The 20,000-nt window shown below is 45.1% G+C and overlaps 1 protein-coding gene across 1 annotated transcript in view; it reads left to right on the plus strand.

The window, feature by feature from the left end:
• Positions 1–20,000, plus strand: part of LOC145397827 (sestrin-2-like) — a 107,198-nt gene that overhangs the window by 40,480 nt on the left and 46,718 nt on the right. The window contains exon 2 of the mRNA XM_080270861.1: positions 9,670–9,828. Coding sequence (XP_080126987.1) covers positions 9,670–9,828 — 159 coding nt within the window. The remainder of the gene's footprint in view (positions 1–9,669; positions 9,829–20,000) is intronic.

A 20,000-nucleotide genomic window follows, 5' to 3' on the forward strand; every position in this document is an offset into this window, starting at 1 on the left:
GACTTGGTTAGCTGTATAAGTGAAAATAAAAGTACACACAAATAATCTTATGCTATACTAAACCTTAAAAATGATTATGAATGTTGCTTAGGCCAATGTTTATGACACTGTGTAAGTCATTTTCTCTCTGTTATTAGAGCCATCTGTATCCTCCCCCCCCCCTCTCTCTCTCTCTCTCACAGCTAAATACTCAGCTACAAGACAAGACTCCAAGCTATGTCTGTGGATTAATGTTGATGTAGCCTAAGCTAAATATAGAGCATGAGACTCAAGGGCAAATGGCACCTGGCTCAGAGAGAGAGAGAGAGAGAGAGAGAGAGAGAGAGAGATAGGAGGGGAGGAGGGGAAGGAGAAAGAAGAGATGAGGGGAGACGAGATGAGCTAAGCAGAGAAGAGTGAGGAGTGAACAGAAGCGGAGAAGAGAAGAGATGAATAAGATATGAGAGGAAGAGAGAGAAGGCCGAGAAGACAAGAGAGGAGAGGAGAGGAATAGAGAGGAGGTGAAGAAAGGTAGAGACAGGAAGGGAGGAGAGGAGAGGAAAAAAAAGATGCGATGAGAGGAGAGATGAGCCAGTAGAGGAGGCAGGGTTGGCTGTGTGTGGTAGGGAGCAGCTGTATATGTGACCCTGAGAGAGAGAGAGAGAGAGAGAGAGAGAGAGAGAGAGAGAGTAGCATTTTCCTTATGGGCTCAGTTGTAGGCATGTAATTCACCGGGTCGGTCAGGATCACTTGATGGTCGTGATCGTCAGCTTTTACCCTCCCGGAAGGGAGCTGAGAGCTCATATAGTCCGATCTAAGGGCAAGGCTGTGACCTTCACACACGCACACACCCGTCCCCTTGCTCAGGGGGGACAGTAACCACCCACTTCGTCAGTGAAACTTTTCGCAACCTGAGCGAGGCGCGAACTCCCGTCCACCAGTTGGCAAGCGAGAACGTTACCACTGCGTGTGTGTGTGTGTGTGTGTGTGTGTGTGTGTGTGTGTGTGTGTGTGTGTGTGTGTGTGTGTGTGTGTATTTTCGTTATGGGGTCATTTGTAGGCAATGTGTGTGTGTGTGTGTGTGTGTGTGTGTGTGTTGTATTTTCGTTATGGTATCATTTGTAGGCAATGTGTGTGTGTGTGTGTGTGTGTGTGTGTGTGTGTGTGTGTGTGTGTGTGTGTTGTATTCTCGTTATGGTGTCATTTGTTGGCAATGTGTGTGTGTGTGTGTGTGTATGTGTGTGTGTGTTGTATTCTCGTTATGGTGTCATTTGTTGGCAATGTGTGTGTGTGTGTGTGTGTGTGTGTGTGTGTGTGTGTGTGTGTGTGTGTGTGTGTGTGTGTGTGTGTGTGTGTGTGTGTGTGTTGTATTCTCGTTATGGTGTCATTTGTTGGCAATATGTGTGTGTGTGTGTGTGTGTGTGTGTGTGTGTGTGTGTGTTGTATTCTCGTTATGGTGTCATTTGTTGGCAATGTGTGTGTGTGTGTGTGTGTGTGTGCTGGTGGAAGGTCGGCTGTATAGCTATTTACCAAAGATCCTTGTGTTTGTGAATAATGGCAGGGACAGGACACGATATCAACCCCTTCAGGACGAGGACTTATTTGTACACTTTATTCTTGCTGCTGCCTTGTCACCTCTCTCTCTCTCTCTCTCTCTCTCTCTCTCTCTCTCTCTCTCTCTCTCTCACACACACACACACACACACACACACACACACACACACACACACACACACACACACACACACACACACACACACACACACACACACCACATTTTTCTCCCCTGAGACATGTAACTAAGAATGCCACTAAGGAAATATTATCACTTATTAGCCTAGTTTCTCAGCATTCTCAGCCTCTAACTCATTCTTAGCCAGATGTAATTTTCTGATGTTAGCCAGAACTAATTATACCATAGAAGACCTGATTATTCTTTTATTTAGGATGGTAAGTGGTGAAAGAATGGGGTGTATGAATGTGACAGGGGTGGTGCGAGGGTGGATATGTGTGTGGAGGGAAGTTGGTGAGGAGGGAAAGGTGGAAAGAGGAGTGGAGAGGAGGGAGAGGTGGCGAGAGGAGTTGAGAGGAAGGAACGATGGAGGGAGGGTGATGAGGGGAAAGGTGAAGAGATGAATGGAGAGGAGGAAAGGTGGAGAGAGGAGTGGAGGGGAGGTAAAGGTGGAGAGAGGAGTGGAGAGGAAGGAAAGATGTAGAGTGGAGTGGAGAGGAAGAAAAAGTTCTGAGAGGAATGGAGAGGAAGGGAAAGGTAGAGAGATGATTGGAGAGAAAGGAGAAGTTCTGAGAGGAGTGGAGAGGAGGGAAAAGTGGAGAGAGGAGTGGAGAGGAAGGGAAAGAAGAATTACAGGGAGAACGAGTGTGTGGTGTTGACAGGGAAGGAGGAAGGGTGGAAGGGGAAGGGTGAGAGAAGCAGGGAGGGAAGTGAGGCATAAATGGAGGGAAGTGGAGGGAATTCAGGAAGTGGAGAGGAAGGAAAGGAAGAAAGAAGGGGAAACTAGTGTGTGATAAGAGGAGAGAAGGAAGGGGGAGGAGAGCTGAAGGAGGGAATGGAGAAGAAAGTGGTGAGGGAATTGAGGAGTTAGTGGAGGGAATGGAGGGGGAAGGGAAGAAAAACTGAAAGGAAAGGAAAACAAGTGTGGGAATGGGGAGGGAAGGAGGGGAGGAGGATGTGAAGAAAGGGAGGAAGAGGTGGAGAGGGAAGTGAGGGGTGGGAGGAAGGCAAGGAAGAAAAGAAAAAAACTATGGCTAAGGGTAGAGCAGGGAGGAGAGGGAAGTGGGGAGAAAGAGGAGAAAAAAAGGGGAAATTCGAGAAGGCAGAGGAAGGAAGGGGAGGAGAAGGAGGGGGGGGAGAAGTGGATGAAAGGGAGGAGAGGTGGAGGGGGGTGAATGGGAAGAGGAAAAATATGAAGGAAGGGAAGGAGGGAGGGAGGGAAGCGAGTGAAGGAGGTTAGAGGGGAGAGAAGGAGCAGATACAGGCTTCTTTCGGGGGAGGGGAGAGGATTGCCCGGAAATAAGATGTAGGAGAGAGAGGGGAAGATAGGTTGGGGGAGGTTAAGAGGGAGGGAGGGGGAGAGGGGAGAGGAGGAAAATGCGGAAGTTGATAATGGGGAAGAGGGAGGGAAGCGAGTGGATATAAGTGTGGAGGGAGGGAGAGAGGGAGGGAGGGAAAAGCAAGAGGTAGTGGGGGAATGGTGGAGGGGGGGTTGAGGGGAGGTAAACTGAGAGGAGGGTAAGCTTAGGGGAGGGGGAGAAAGAAGGAAGAGAGGGGAGAGGAAAGAGGGAGATATGGTGATGTCTATTGGGAAATTGAGAGACTGGATTGGCAGGAGAGAAGGTGGAGGAAAAAAAAGGGGGGGAAGGGGAGAGGAAAAATTAGGGAGGGGAAGGAAGGAGGAGGGGAAAGTAATAGGGAGGGGAAGGAGGGGGATATGGTGACTTGTGGTGGGGAATGAAAGGGAGGGGATTGAGAGATAAGTAAAGAGAGGTTGACAGAGAGGAAGGTCAAGGCGAGGAGGAGGAGGAGGAGGCGTATGTGAGGGAGAGAGGTCGTGAGGGGAGGTAGGGGAAGGGGATATGAGGCAGGGAAAGAGGGGAGGTATGTATGAGAGGAGGAGGAGGAGGAGGAGGAGGAGGAGTGGTGCCAAGAATGCGACACTGGTGAGAGGAAAAATCTACTGTTGTCATGTGAGAGAGAAAGAAAAAAGAGGAGGAGAGAGAGAGAGAGAGAGAGAGAGAGAGAGAGAGAGAGAGAGAGAGAGAGTCAGCAGTCACACCAAGTATTTTCTTATATCACACTAAAATCATCAATCGTTAAGTGGAAATCAGTACCTTCCTAGAGTTGTATTTACCATGCAACGGTGAATGGCATCGATATTAACACTCTCAGGCCGCCACTGTGACTGGTTCAGGTAAATAAATTCGTCTAGCGTTAGCTGGAATTAATTGCTAGAGTTTTACCGACCGTGAAAGGGTTAAATAAGAAAAAACATGCAGCTTGGATTATTGTGTTCAGGTTTGGTGTATGCTAATTAATAGTTGCGCACACACACACACACACACACACACACACACACACACACACACACACACACACACACACACACACACACACACACACACACACACACACACACACACACACACACACACACACACATTTACAGCCTAGCCATAACATCTATGAACCCCCCCCACCCCTCCCCCAACGCACCCCCACTAACACCTGCACATTTCTTTGTCTCCACAGGTGCGTCAGAGCTGCGATTGTGCCACTCACCCATCCCCTGTCTGTGTTGCTTTGGGCTCTCTTTGTCGCTCTGTGTCTCAGTGTGTAGACCGTCTGGGTCTTTGTCGTTTTTCAGTCCTCGTTGTTGGTTTCCTGTAATCCAGTCTCTCTGTGACCGTGCTTTCTGTCTCAGTCTGTCTCACTCACCTACCCTTGTCTGTGTCGCTTGGGCTGTCTGCTCGCTGTTTGATGTGGTAAGGCATTTTTATCTCTTTTCGTTTTAATTCTTCTTTCTCGTATATACTCCATCTCTGTTTCTCTCTCACCTGTTTAATCAATCAGTTTCTGTGTCCATTCACCTTGGGTTGCCTTTGTTTTTATGTCTTGATTTTTAAGCTGTTTATGTTTCTGTCCGGCTGAAGTCATCTCTATTTATTTTCTGTTCATGTCTCTTTCTTAATTTTTTGTCATTATCTGCCTACTCAGTCCTGTGTTTATCACCTGGCTGTCTTTGTTGCTGTCTGTCTCTGTGCCCAGCCTAATTAGACGCTGTTTCTTTTTTTAATCAGTCCCTCTGTGTCTCTCGTTTAAAATTTGTGTCTCATCTCTTATTTAAACTCTCTGTCTAACTCATTTGTCTGTCGTCTATTTAATTTCTGTGTGCCTGTCTTTCTAATATCTATCTCCTCCTCCTGATCCATCTATTTGTTTTTAAACCCATCTCTGTATTCTCATATTCTTTGTAACTATTCCTCTGTCTGTGTCTCCTCCTTATCCAGTTCTTTTTATCCTCGGTGGCTTTTTTATCTCATTTTTACTCACTGTCTCATTTTCTTATCTTTCTTGCTGTGCTTTTTTGTTATCTTTCTTTGTTTCGTACCTGCTTGTCACCATTCCCTTATCATTTGCCCTGTCTCTCTCCCTGACCTTCTTTCTCGTCGCCCAAGCTCCTGGTATGCTTATCTTATCGTCTGCATAACTTTTTATCTCCCCGTTTCTTCCATTTTCCGATTGCGCGTTTCTCTGTCCTTACTCGTTGCTTTACTGTTATCTTTTTGATTTACTGTTTGCTTACCTTAATAATTTTCCCTGTCATTTATTCTTTTGTAATTATTCTTCTCCGTCTCTTTGTTTACACTGTTGACCCCGTTTGTTTTTCCCGCGTTTTCCTCCACCTCCTGTTCCCTTCTCTAATTTTCCCTCACGTTTCCCCTCTTTCCATCGTTTATTATCGCTTCCCCTCAGTTTTCTCGTCATTTCCTTATTTCTCCCAAGTCTCCATCTCCCTGTTTACGCCTGCAGACCCTCTTTGTTTTTTCAAGTGTGTTTTTCCACCTCTTCTGCACTCCCTAATTTTCTCTCACGTTTATATTCTTGTTAGTGTTGTTTTCTCTCCCTACTTTGACCTCTCTAAGTCTCGTGGATATTTTCTTTTGCCAGGAACTTATATTCCTTTTCGTAATATCTTGTTTTCGGTGATGCGGTGGTCATTGTTGTTCTCGTTGCTTTCTCTGTGACACTCAGTTCTTTTTAAATAGTTCCTCGTCTCTTTTTTCGTTTGTGTGTGTTTGTCTGTTACTCACGTTTGAAAAAATTTTCCGCGTCAGATTATCTCCTCTCCATCTCAGCCCTCGTTGTCATTTTAAGTGTTGTTGCTGTTAAGGTGGTTGTTGTCTTTCTCCCTAAAGCACCCACGTATCCCAGACCTTTTTCTCTCAGGTTATATCCTCTCTTGCTCACCTCATACTTACTTTGGTGTTGTTTGTGTGGTATTGTCGCTTTCCTTTTGCCATCCACATCTAACGCTTTTCCTCTCCTGAGTTTTTCTCCTCTTTTTATTCGGTTAGTATTTGGTGTGTGTTGTTAGGGTGTTGTTGTTGTGTGTGTGTGTGGTTGGCGTCACCATGGCACCATCCTGCCGCCAGCGCTGAGCATCACTGCCACCACCACCACCGCCACCGCCACCCACCTGTATCACCATGGTAACCAAACTCACCACTACTTCCCTCCTCACACCCACGCTGCTTGACGCTGGATTTTTTTTTTTTTTTTTTTTTTTTGCATGACGCAGTATTGCCTTTCTCCCCTCCCTCCTCTCTTTCTATTTCTTTTTACTAGGCCTTACTCTTCGTGCGCGTCCATACGTGTGCAGGAACAAGTGCTGGCAACATGTAAACAGCACAGTAACGAACAAGCAGCAAACATGCTGGGAACAACAGCGTCCAGATCCTGTTAGCAACAACATGATGTAGTCTCAGTTGCCTCGTGTGGACAACACATCGCATCACCTCTGCTGCCAGTAAATTCGAAGCTGCGCCGAAACATGTTTGCATACATCTGTCCAAATACTGCTGCATGCACCTATACAAACATGTTGCCAGCTGTGCTGTCCACACATGATCGAGGACACGTGTGGACGCGCCCTTACACCCCGGCGGGTTTCCAGTTCATGAGAAAAAAACGCGTGGCATTAATTTGATTTGTTGTTTTAATCCTAGGTTCATGTAAACGTGAGCCCGTTGGAATGTAGGCTGAAGCTGCCTGCTGCAGTCTGCCATCCACTGGATAGGGTGGGAGTTTGGGACTTTAATATAACGTGCAGCGAAGTAGCCCGGTTATATTAATGTCACCACATGAAGGCGTCCCTCTCCAGTCAGATTGAAGTAGATTCACTCTCCGAGGTTCAGGAGTTAATCACTGAAATGTTGACAGCTTCAGTACGATGACGTAAATATTATTCTTGCTACTCCCTTATGAGTATATTTTGGTAGCTGAGGATCCCGACATACATTGACGTATTATTAACACATTCAGTACGATTACTTGTTTTTATTAAGGCTTGGAGCTGGCGGGTAAGTTCAGTTTAGGTTTCTCTCTCTCTCTCTCACCCCACCATCCATCTTGTGGGGGATAGGGAGAGAGTCGAGTTTAGGGACGTTTGTATAACCAGGCAGCTCCAGCGTCCAGTTACAACAGTGCCACCGCGTGAAGGCCGGTCTCTCCATCACCCCCTCGTAGTGCAAGGGGTGACTGATGCCAAACCTCCCAAACGTTCCCCAAACCGCAACCTTTACCAAAACCACAGGAGTTCAATGACCTACAGAGACATTTACCTCCCCCGCTGCGCTAGTACCCACGGACCTAACGACTTATTTGTACTGACACATCTGCTGAAACCTGGTACTACTTCATATTACTACTGAAACCTTACACTGAAACGTCTGAATCGTCACACAACTACTTCTGAAGCCTCCACCTTACTTTATAGATATACTGAAACCTATTGCTGAAACCTCTATATGTACTGAAACCAAAGGAATTCATTGACCGTCATAGACCTTTATCAGCCCCTCTGCGCTAGTACCCACCGACCTTGTCACACACACCTGCTGAAACCATTATTAATACCTGTTATATGTACTGAAACCTCCATAGTTTTCTTCTTTTGGAATTGAAACCTTTTATGTACTCTTTTGACTCTAACTTTGCCTGAAATTACCATCTCCATCTTGAATGCGGAGTTGTAACAATAGATGAACACCAGAATTTTTATGCTAGTCACCAAGAAGTGCTGTGGAAAGGATGTAGAACCGTAGTATTGTCTTTTTCCGCCCCTGAACTATGTAAATTTAACTGCAAAAGGACGATAATCTGAGAAAAGTGAGAGAGAGAGAGAGAGAGAGAGGGAGAGAGAATGAGTGAGTGAGTGAGTGAGTGAGTGAGTGTGTGTGTGTGTGTGTGTGTGTGTGTGTGTGTGTGTGTGTGTGTGAAAGGTGATATCCATCGTGACCCTTATAGATAATGAAACCTCGATCATTACAAGCCACAGCCGCTGAAACCTACACTGAAACCTTTCCATCGTTAACCTTTACGCTGAAACCACAGGAGTTCATTGACCCTCGGAAACCTTTATCTCCCCCACTGCGCTAGTACCGACTGACCTATCTCGCGTGTGCCATACCGTCCATCATTGCATCATACTGAAACCTGTACTGAAACTTCTCATATCTCCCTGAAACGTCTCCATCTCTATCATTTATACTTCCTGAAACCTTCTCTAATTACCACATGTATCTATTGAAACCTTTTTTGAAGCCTCTCCATCGTTATCCATGAAAGCTCCTGAAATATACTGTAGCTATCCTCTGTAGCTACTGAAACCTCTTAGTGAAACCTCCTTGTCCCCTACTCCCACTGAAACCTCCATCTGGCAACTGAAACCTCAACATTTTGATCTGCTTAATGCGCCATCACTGTTTATTGCTACTGAAACCTCTACGTTGTTATATCTTAATGCTTCATCACAGTCCACTGAAACCCATATAGTGGTTTCTGATGCAAGCTCTGGCCGTCGGAATGTTGCTGTTGAGAACGTTTATAGGCACACTAACGTTTTCTGAGAGTCCAAAATGTTTCTCAATATCCTGGTGTATCCTGTGCCGTCTTAGTTTATTTCATTTTTATTCAGCTTAGGAAATACATCTGAAAGTGTATTGGTATAGTCGCTTGTAACCCCTTCAGTACCCGGACGTCATGTGTGGTGTATAGTGAATGAACAAGATTATACGGTGATACAAAATACGTCACCAGATACCAGGGGTTACTGCCTGTCGATACAAAGTCTCAAGATGGTTCAGTTTAATTCGTGGGAAATCTCTCATGGTGAAGATTAGAAACGGTCCATAAGGAAAGCTTCACAAGAGAGAGTAAAATTGTGTTTCAGTAACCAGAGGAAAACAGATTCGTCGTCTCCAAGGGTTTTAGGGTTAAATATCCTGACGTATTCTAAGACTGCTGAACGTTTGCTAGCCTAAGTGTGGAACGTTATTGAGTACCGTGCCGAATAAACGTTTAGTAAGAGCCCAACAGTTGCTGATGCTGGTAAGCCTCTCCTCTCCCTTTCTCTAAGCATAACCTAAATTAACCTAACAGTGTAATCTAACCTAACCTAACCTAACAACATAACCAGACCAAAGCAATTAACATATTTATAATGATGTACTGGGAATCAAACCGGGACCCTCAGATAAGATACAGTGGCGCACAATCTGAGAGTCCCAGTTTCGATTCCCGGCACAGTATTGGCGCTCTGCTTGAATTTTCTTGTGTTAATAAAGGTTTCTTTCTTAAAATCAAAGCAAACTAAAACTAACCTAATCTAACTTAACCTAACCTAACCCAACCCATAACAGCCCCACCCGACCCAGCCTAGCCAATCCAACCCTGTGCCCCACCTAACGTAAACTAATGAAACCAAGTTAAATCTAATATTACATAATCAAGCGTGACCATCCCAATCCAATCTATCCACACTAAACCCTGCCCACCCTAACTTAGCCTATCCTAATTTTATTTAATCTTACGTAATCAAACCTAACCACACGTAACCTAACTTAATCTAACTGTTTCTAATCTCGCCTCTTTCTTTCTCCCCCTTTCTACAGAATCACTACGAGTTGTCGTATGAGTGTGAGGGTGAGGGTTTGGGTCAGATGCTGAAGGACCACCCCACCTACTTCGAGTGCTTCTCCAGACTGCACCACGAGTTGCTGTCTGGAGATGGACCCCTACCCAGGCCACAGCGCTACTACATCGCCATCATGGTAGGTGCGAGAGAGAGAGAGAGAGAGAGAGAGAGAGAGAGAGAGAGAATAGAGAGGAAGGAAGAGAGAGCTAAGAGGGGAGGGAAATTTAGGTATTGAATGGCAAGGAGAGGGAGGAAAGGGGAGATAGGGAGAGAAGGGTGGGGGGGGGGGAAAGGAGTATGATGGGATTGATATTATAGTAGAGGAGGGGACGGAAAATTGGTAAAGTTATCATAGCTTAGTCTTTTTAACATTGAGGCGCATTCTGGTTCATTTAAACTTCGTTGCGCCTCTTTCATAGCGAATTATTCTCTTCCTTGGGTCACACTCTCTCTTGTATGTTATGTATTATGCTTATTATTGACACAGTTTGCATCAGAAGCGTTCAAGAGATTTATGAAGGTGTATTGTTTAAGATAATTCGCCGAGGAAGAGTTGTTAGGAAATCCATAGACAAACCAGAAATAAGGTCACTTCTTTTGCCGGCTGAAGGTGAAGGGGTTTGTAGGTGAGAGGACCTTTCTTTACTGTCTTCAGGTTAAGATTCATATAAAAAATACAGACAGAGTTCGCCGACTATCCTCCGCCAGTATTGTGCTCTGTCTTCCATACTTCTCATTTAACCCAAACGAGAGTATTCTTCCCTCACGTGCTTTTGCGTTGTAGGTCGTATTGCAATCACGTCAAAATATGCAACACTCTCCGTTGCCATAGTTTGCAGAGAAGTTTTGGCTAACTTTTAATCAAGGTTGTGCGAAAGACCCCCCCCCTCCCTTCTCTAGAACATACTGCCTCGAGGGGACTGGTAGGTATGTGGCTGTTTATTTTCCTTATTTTCCTTGATATAAATAAGAGACAGGGTGCATAGAGACTTGTCCTTTAAAGTTGGTTAGGTTAGTTTACATTGATCGACAAAAAATGCAAGTAGCTTCTTGATATCGACGGAGAAATGTAAAAGACCGTGTAATTGCGTAGAGCACACGTGTTTTAATGTCTGATTACATGTTACGAAAGAGAAGATGACGCCACACTTGAGGGAACCAGGAATGTGTGTGTGTGTGTGTGTGTGTGTGACTCAGAGCATAGACTTGATGGGCCGTTCCTTGAGACCCAGCAGTCGTGGCGTTAGTGGTTCATCAAACAAATAAATAAAAGGAAGAAAGTGCGTAAGTGCATCAAGAGGGTCAGGGAGTAGGGAGTGGGGTGAAGGACGAAACTAGAGAAGGACAGGGCTTATGAGAGAGAGAGAGAGAGAGAGAGAGAGAGAGAGAGAGAGAGAGAGAGAGAGAGAGAGAGAGAGATTTACGGTGATGTGGAGGGGTGAGGGGGTGGCAAGGATGTGCGTAGTTGGTGTGGGTGGTCAGGGACAGCTGGGTGAGGGAGGGAGAGAGCCCCACACAAGAGAGGGGCTCATCTAGAGGTGAACCCAGTGGACTGCAGGCTGAAGTTCCCGTTCTCCTGCACAGTTTACCAGCCTCTTTTAGTGGGATAGGGAGAGGATTGAGGGATCTTACCGGGCTGTTCCACCGTCCATTCATATCAGTGCCACCGCGTGAAGGCGTCACTCTCCAAATGGGTACCTGCTCTGTCAAGGGTTACATAGAGATAGGTTTTAATTGTTTTTGACTGGCAGGAGTGTCCCTTAGCTGGGTGAGAGAGAGAGAGAGAGAGAGAGGAAGGAAGGGAGAGAGAGAGAGAGAGAGAGAGAGAGAGAGAGAGAGAGAGAGAGAGAGAGAGATGGGAGGGACGGAGGGAGAGAGAGAGAGGTCAGAACGTAGGTAGTTTGGTCGGTATGAATGTACAGAATATATATATATATATATAATTTAAAAGGGATATAGATAAACACGTAGGTCGGTAAGTAGTTAGAAAGGTATATAGATAGGAGGTAGGTAATTAGGTAGATATATAGGTAGACAGGTATGTAGGTAGGTAAGATGGGTGTGAGTGGCGTGGTCAGGGTTGGTAATTGTGTGGTATCGGGTAGTAAATTATGACATGAGTGTCTAACCTACCTGAGAATACCCAGCCAGGTGTGGGGCAGGTGAGGTGGGGAGGGGAAGGTGGGGTGGAAGGGGTGATGGGGTGGGGTGCAAGTGATAAGGTAGGGAGGGGAGGTTGGTGGAGTGATTTAGGGGAAGGGGTTATATGGTCAGTAGGGGAGGGGGTGGGTGTGATATGGTGGGGAGGAGAGGTGGAGTGGGTGATTTAATGTGTGGGGGAGGTGGAGAGGGGTAATCTGTGGGAGGAGAGATGGTGGAATGGGTTACGTGGTGGGGATGGGAGGTGGTGGTGGGTGATGGGAGACGGGTGGAGGTGGGGGTGATATGGTGGGGAGGGGAATGGGACGATATGGTGGAGGGCTGGGGTGATGGAGTGCATGAGAGGAATAGTTGGTGGGGGGGTGATATGGGGGAGGTGGAGTTGTTGGGGTGGTGGTGGTGGGGTGATCTGGTTAGTGAGTCAGCGCATAATCTGTGGTGGGGGAAGGGGGCTTGAGAGAGAGAGAGAGAGAGAGAGAGAGAGAGAGAGAGAGAGAGAGAGAGAGGTGGTTAGAACTCCCAGTGAAGTAAAAGTTTTGTTACCACGTTAATTTGAGTGATTGTATTGATCAGTAGGTATACAGAGAAACTTTATTTTTTTTTCCTCTCTCTCTCTCAGATGATTTGCCTGTTGAGTGAATTAAATTAATCTTATTTTTCTCGTGCTGCTGGTTGGTGTTGGGAGGATGAGTGAGGTGTGGAGAGTGAGGGAGAAGTGAGAGGGAGGGAAGAGGAGAGGATGGGAAGGGAGAAAAGAGGAGGCATGAGAGAAGAGGAGCAGAGATGAGTGAAGGGAGAGATGGAGATGGAGAAGAATTAGAAGAGAAGGCGAGGAGGAGAGGGTATAAGTGAGGAAGAGAGAGAGAGGGGGAGGAGGGAATGAGTGTGTAGGGGTGTGGGTAGAGGATGGGCGGAGAGGGATACTATTAGAGGATAAAGGGGAGGGAGAGGAGAGAAGGGAGAGGGAAAGGGGGATGAGGGAGGGAAAGGGGGAAGAGGGGGGGAAGGACAAGTGTGAGTGACGTAAATGTTGGAAGGGAGGGGGAGGGGAAAGGGATCTTATGGGTAAGGGGATACGAGAGAGAGAGAGAGAGAGAGAGAGAGAGTATTGGAAAACATTGTAGCAGAGAGGGAGTGGTGTGTGTAATAGTTGTGTTGGTAGTGTGGGTGTTGGAGGTGTGGGAAGGATATATATTATATTTTATTTAATAGGGCGTAAGACGGCTTCTGGGAGGAATGGCAACAGAGGGAAGGAAGTGAGACTACACCCGTAATCTAGGCGACCTACCCGTATAGCTTCTTAACACACTTCTATAGCGATTTATTTTACCATTTACACCCCTTCTGTTTTGTCATTATTGTATTTTTTGTTTGTATAGTTGTATATCTAGTTTGCCTCAGTACCATACAAGAAACATAAACTATTGGTAAAATATGAAATAGGATTTTTTTTATTTATTTTTTTTGTTTTATTTTATATTTTTTTTGCCGTCATTGTAGCGAGTTAGTTATGGTTTTGGTTGGACATTGATTACAAATTGGCGAGGCTATTATAAGGACTTTCTGACGACGCCTGGTAACAGGGCATCGTTGGCAGGCAAGAGACGTTAATAGGACTAGGTAGTTGAGGAGGCAGGTGACATCCATGAAAGGTTGGCTCGTAAACATGCCATTAACCATCCCCACACACGAGAATGAACGAAAGCGGATTTTATATCACAGCTGCAGTAAAACGCACTTTGCATCACCACTTTTTGTATTCTAAGTGACGAAGTATAACACACATCGTATCAAGACTGTTTCAACTGGCTAACGAGGCGATTCTGTGTAGCTGAGGAGAGATTATAACTACCTGGGGTGAAAGGAGGATGAGTGTTCCAAAAATGGTGTAAAGTTAGAGGTTGGCATTTGTCTTTGTAGCACAGTGCGGCCCCTGTAACCCCGCCACCACTGTAGCCTTTGGTCCAGCCGCCGACCCGGAAGCCTGGTCCGTCACCTCGGATCGTATGTATCAATGCTCTTAACTTCCAGGCCCATTAACTCTCAGCTGAATAATATTGTCTGGCGCCAGGTGGTGTGGAATAATAAGACTTGTTCCGACCTTGAGAGGGGTAGTGGTGCTAGGAATGACAGCGACACTCTCTCTCTCTCTCTCTCTGTCTCACAGCAGAATAAAGTGAGGTGTTTGTTGGAAATAGAGTTTTCCCGACCTTGAGAGGGTTAATGGAACTTGCCCAGGTTTACGTCCTTTGGTACCTTATTTCACATAGCTCTGTGGCAGAATGAGATAATGCAAGGGCTGTCCATCCTTTCCACAGCACTTCGTGACTGGCACCATGATCTAGTGTTAATCTAAACTTAAAACTCAAGATGGAGACACAGCAGTTTTAGGCCAACTTGGAAGATTAATTACATTCGGGTTGCTAGACCATACTCTCAGCTGAATAAAACCGTCTGCCATTGTTTGAGAGAGAATACTAAACCCTCCTCCTCCCAGGCTCCTATGATTCACTCACCTGCGTAAAATCGTCTGGCAGGAAGAGAATACTAGGCTTCTTTTCCCAATTTCCTAGGATAAACAAGATTAGTCTCCGGGTCAGTTTGCTCATCAAAAATCGTCTTCATTCAGCTGCTGCCAGAATTGTTTTGAACAGGAGGGGTTAGATACAGCCTTCATAAACCTCTTCACTATTAACATCCTAACCCCTTCAGTCCGATGGCGTGTTTTTATATTCTTGCTATCACAAGACGAATTTACTGAGCTTAGGAGAGATTTTTTTTTTTTTTTATTTATGCTGGAGGGGTTTGATGTGTTTTAAATCTTTCAGTACTATACTCTGTTCACTTTAACTTGGCCTAAAATCGTCTGAAGGTATTAAGAGTAAGATTTAGAATACAGCACTGAGTTGAAGGGGTTGAGATGAATCAAATCGTCTGGTAGGAACGAGAAATGAAGTAGTTGAGGTTAAGAGTATTTGTGAATGTAGGTAGTAACGAAAATGGAGTAGTTAAGAATATTTGTAAATGTAGGTAGTAATGAAATATGAAATAATTGAGGTTAAGAATATTTGTGATTGATTCTAGACCTCGACTAGTCCCGCATTCTGATTGGCTGTCGCTTTGTTTACGTCGTCTGCCGCCAACTCCCCCCCCCTCTCTCTTTTTTTATTTTTTTTTTCCCCTCGTTGGTATTGGCGCCAAAGTGTCGGGTGAGAGGCGACCAGAAAATGAGCTGCTGGGGTCAAGGCGGGGCGGTTCTAAAATAGCTGGGCAGTGGAAAGATACAAGGGAAGTGGTGGTGAATGGGGATGATGTCGGAGGGGAGATAACCAGCATTAAACAGTTTCCTATGACGATGCTGCCAACGATGTCTATTGGTGGACTGTTTTTGCTGCTTCTAGAGGATTTTGTTCAACTTAGGAAGGACCTATAGTAGTAGTAGTAGTAGTAGTAGTAGTAGTATGTTGTGGTCCCTGGTTCGTCTTAAACGTGAAGCCGGTGTACTGCAGGTTGAAGTTGCCCTCCTCCTGCATCCACTATCTTTTCTGTGGACAGGGAAGTGGGTGAGGGACATTTGTATACTCAGTGACAGTCCAGCCCTGCCTACATCTTTGAGGGAATGCCGTGAGCTTAGACGAGTGAACACGTGTAGTCTTGCAGTGGAGAGGGGAAGAAATATGAATAGAATTTAATATGTATAGTGACGCTTAACATTGTCCCTCCTCATTGCCGACCATAATATTGCAGGGGCCAGTGAAGAGTATGTGACCCATCCTGTTTCAGTAATCTGTCCTTAGCATTTTAGAGTCGTGTGGAGGTACTATACCCCTGTTACCTTAACTTGGCTCAGATTTTCGTCCTTGTGCAGTTTATTTTACGTAACGAAGTCGCAAAATAAGAAAGCTTTACCTCACTGCTTCGTGACTTGCATCATAAGCTATACTCATATTTTTTATTTATTTATTTTTTTTTTTTTTTATCGAGGCGAAGATGCACTTGACAGATTGGTGATGATTGGCTGAATGCAACATACCCGAATAACATTGCTGTATTTCAGATAATTACAGGTGATGTGAATTGAAACCCAAATACAACAGTGTTATTCGGACATGTTGCATTCAGCCAGTCATCACCAGTCTGCCAAGTGCATCTTCGCCTCGAGAGAGAGAGAAAAAAAATGGAGTATAATGTTCATATCTTGTTATGACTTAGCATTCAAAATGGAGAGATGGCAATTTTAGGCCGTTAGCGTAAAAACAGTATATATAATAGTAACAGAAAAAAAAGAAATACGTGTTGCACTGAAAGTTGTGAAAGTAACCTGGCATTGGAAAAATCCGTCAGTGAGTGGTGAGCTGATGGAGGCGACTCGGTGGCTCGGTCGGTATAGTACTGGCAACACATTTACAGGACGCTCGGATGCTCTTGAGGGGTGGATTCCGTGTTGTCTTTTTCACTACATTGTTTTGTTTTGTTTATTCTAGCCATGTTCAGGTCAGGAGAGAGGTTTTTCCTTTGCACTGGAGGGGTTAAATGGAGCTTTCGTTTCCTCCTTCAGTTGTAGAGGCGCACTGCAAGTTTTATATAATCGTCTGAGAGCAGTGGTAAGATGTATAACACCACCAGGAGTTCAAGATTCTAAGGCAGCGGGACAGTGGAAAGATCCGTCAGTTGTGTGTGTGTGTGTGTGTGTGTGTGTGAGAGAGAGAGAGAGAGAGAGAGAGAGAGAGAGAGAGAGAGAGAGAGAGAGAGAGAGAGAGAGAGAGAGAGAGAGAGAGACCTAAAATATTTGTGGATAACGGGCCGCCTGACTGCAACTCACCACATGTTTACTTGGGGTAGGGCTATGTTGCCGACTTTGCTGTGTGTGTGTGTGTGTGTTGTTGTACCTTTCTGACTGTATGTCCGTCGGTATGTATCTTTCTGCCTGTGCTACTGTCTGTCTGTTTTTCTGTGTCTTTGTCTGTCTATGTCTGTTTACCTAAGGGTCTGTCTGTCTTTTCGTATGTATGGATCTGTCTGTCTGTTCGTCTGTCTTTATGGATCTGCCTTTCAGTCTGTCTGTCTGTGCGCGTGTCTGTCCTGTCTGTCTGCCTGTTCGTGTGTCTGGAACTCTTGAATATCCTGACCTAGTAGCCTCATTTTTTCAGGTCAGCTGTATATTTGTTGATCACACTTAAATCAGGGTCAGATATCAAGATCATGGGTCAAAAGTTAATATTCTGTGTCATGCGGGCGATTGGCACACGTTTCGGTTCTCTCTGTATTCCCTTCACCTATAACTGGGCCCGAGTTTGTCCTTTTTAGCTTATTTCACGTAACTTATTATAGCTTATTTCACGTAACTTATTTTAGCTTATTTCACGTAACTTATTTGAGCGTATTTCACGTAACATAGTGGCGGAAAAAAGACAACGCTAAGGCTTTATATCCTGTCCAAAGTATTTCCTCGTGACCAACACTGTATTCAACATTAATTTGTTCCCATAACGAGAGAGAGAGAGAGAGAGAGAGAGAGAGAGAATGTGTGTGTGTGTAGGAAGGGTGTTGAGGTGTTATTCCTGTGTGTGTGTGTGTGTGTGTGTGTGAATGTTTAGCAGTTTATCTCGTCCTACTGACCCCCTCGTACTCACCCCCACCCCCCACCCCTTACTCCGTCGTACGCCACTGGAGAGGGACGCCTTCACGTGGTAGCACCAATATAACTGGGCGGCTCCACTGCCTGGGTATATAAGCGTCCCTAAACACTCTCCCAGTCCCCAGAAAGAAGGATGGTGGACTACTACTACTACTACTACTACTACTACTACTTTACTACTGCTACTACTACTACTACTACTACTACTACTACAACAACTACTACTACTACTACTACTACTACTACTACTACTACTACTACACTACTTAATATATCCCTGCCGATACTTAACAGTTTACTTCAGCTTAAGGAAGGCCTCGTAGTGAAGGGGTTATTGAAGTCTATACCTAACCCCTTCAGTTCGAAAAGTATAAGCTGAAGAAAATCGTCTGGATTAGGCAAAAAAAAAAAACAAAGAAAAAACAAAGAGGTCCTAAGGTTCAAAAGCGTATCAGGTTCAGTGCAGGAGTTCGCATATTGTCGCTGGAGGGAGAGTGATAGCTAGAATGTTACCCTTTCCCATGCTGGGCAAGTACGAATGGGGAAGGTTTTGTGTGTGTGTGTGTGTGTAGGAAGGGTTGTATATGGGAGACTTGAGGTGTTAACATTCCTGTGTGTGTGTGTAGGAAGGGTTATGTACGGGAGAGTTGAAGTGTTAACATTCCTCTCTCTCTCTCTCTCTCTCTCTGCGTGTGTGTGTGTGTGTGTGTGTGTGTGTGTGTGTGTGTGTGTGTGTGTTATATCATGGGGGGAGCCAACAGGGTACGAGTGTATGCAGGCAATGAATTTCGTCACTCGTTTAAGTAACATGTTTTAATTTAAATATTTGGCAATCACTGTCACTGCCATGTACTTGATACTGCTGTTAAGTGTATGTTTTTACTCTGGACGAAATTGAATCTTTATTATTATTATTATTTATTATTATTATTATTATTATTATTTTATTATTATTATTATTTTATTATTATTATTATTATCATCATCATCATCATCATCAAATACCAGTCCAGTATTTAGTGGATGGTGATTTAACAAGCGTCCTAAGGCCAATTAAAGTGTAGCCTACTACCTGCTGGTCTGGTCAGGTGCCAAGAGATATACATAAGTCTCTGATAAGTATATGGGTACAATGTGTTCAGAAATATAAATCTCCGTCACCATGCTGTGAAATTCTTGGGGTACTCACGCCATCTTTGAATACCTCTGGCCAATGCTCTCCAAGCCACCTATCCTCTTTTTACTCTAACTTGGTCTAAAACTTATATCTCTCACTCTCTTTTCTCTTTTTTACCCTAACTTGGCATTCTCTCTTAACCCCTATACACTTTTTACTTTAACTTGGCCTAAAACTTCCATCTCTCACGCCTTTACTTATTTTACTCTAACTTGGCCTAAAATTGGCATCTGTCCACCTTGAATACTGAGTTGTAGTAATAGTTTAGCACTAGAATTTGGTGCTAGTCACGAAGAAGAGATGTGGAATGGATGTAGAGCCGTAGTATTGTCTCATTTAGCCACTGAGCTGAGTGAAATAAGCTTCGAAAGGACAGAAATTTTGGCCAAGTTAAGGTGAAAGGATTATAATTTTCTCACATTATTCTCCCCTTAAGGATCTCTCAAAATCTTCCGTGTCCCCTTCAGTTTCTTCCAGCGTCAAAATAGTTAAGTATAGCTGTTTTGTTAAGACGAATACACTATACTTATTATAGTTAAAAGTGGAGAGTTGTACCCTGCCGTAAATATCAGGACAGTAGCCTAACCCCGTGCCAGTTCCCTTCTGATATGGGGAAAGGAATGGATGATGGGTGAATGGATGAAGAAAGTAAATCCTCCTGTGCCGAGTCGAAATAAGTGATACATTATGGCTTATTTCAAATTCCCTATATTGTCTTGAATATTTTGTAACCTATAGATGTCTCTCGTGGACCTCCTAAAGGGAAAAGTCATAACCTCTCATAGGAGGATAGGGGGAGGGAAGGACAGAGACGTAGCACAGAGACACGGCGCAGACGGTGAAATGGAAGACAGTTGAAGTACACAGTGGTTTGATGTGGATTGGTTATATGATTTTGATGGACAAGACGTTAGTGTGTGAACGTCCACCCCTGGAAGTCGGTGGTAATCAGTGGGGCTCGAACCACCACCCAGAGCGTCCCTCAAATGTGGGGCCAACACCAAACCGACCAAGCCACGGCGTCGCCTTGGACCTCCTAAAACCTCTGTCGTGGCCTCCTTGGGGCCCCTAGGATGAGAACCACTGCCCTAGGACACCCCACACCGCCTTATCCTTTTACCCTCCACTTGACTCCTTCCCTCCCCCCCCCTCCTACACGTGACTTACGCGACACTTTCGCGCCCTCACCCCCACCCATCTCTTACTGGCGACCCGCACGTGTCACCATCCCCCACACCCCCCACCCCCACCCCCATTTCCCTGACAGACTCCCACACACCGTCACCCTCACTTAAAGTACATACTGTACATAAGCCAAAGGACACACGCACAC

Source organism: Coenobita brevimanus, chromosome 43 (assembly GCF_032717465.1).
Source record: "Coenobita brevimanus isolate Jiangsu-jjx chromosome 43, ASM3271746v2, whole genome shotgun sequence".
NCBI classification, from domain to species: Eukaryota; Metazoa; Arthropoda; class Malacostraca; order Decapoda; family Coenobitidae; genus Coenobita; species Coenobita brevimanus.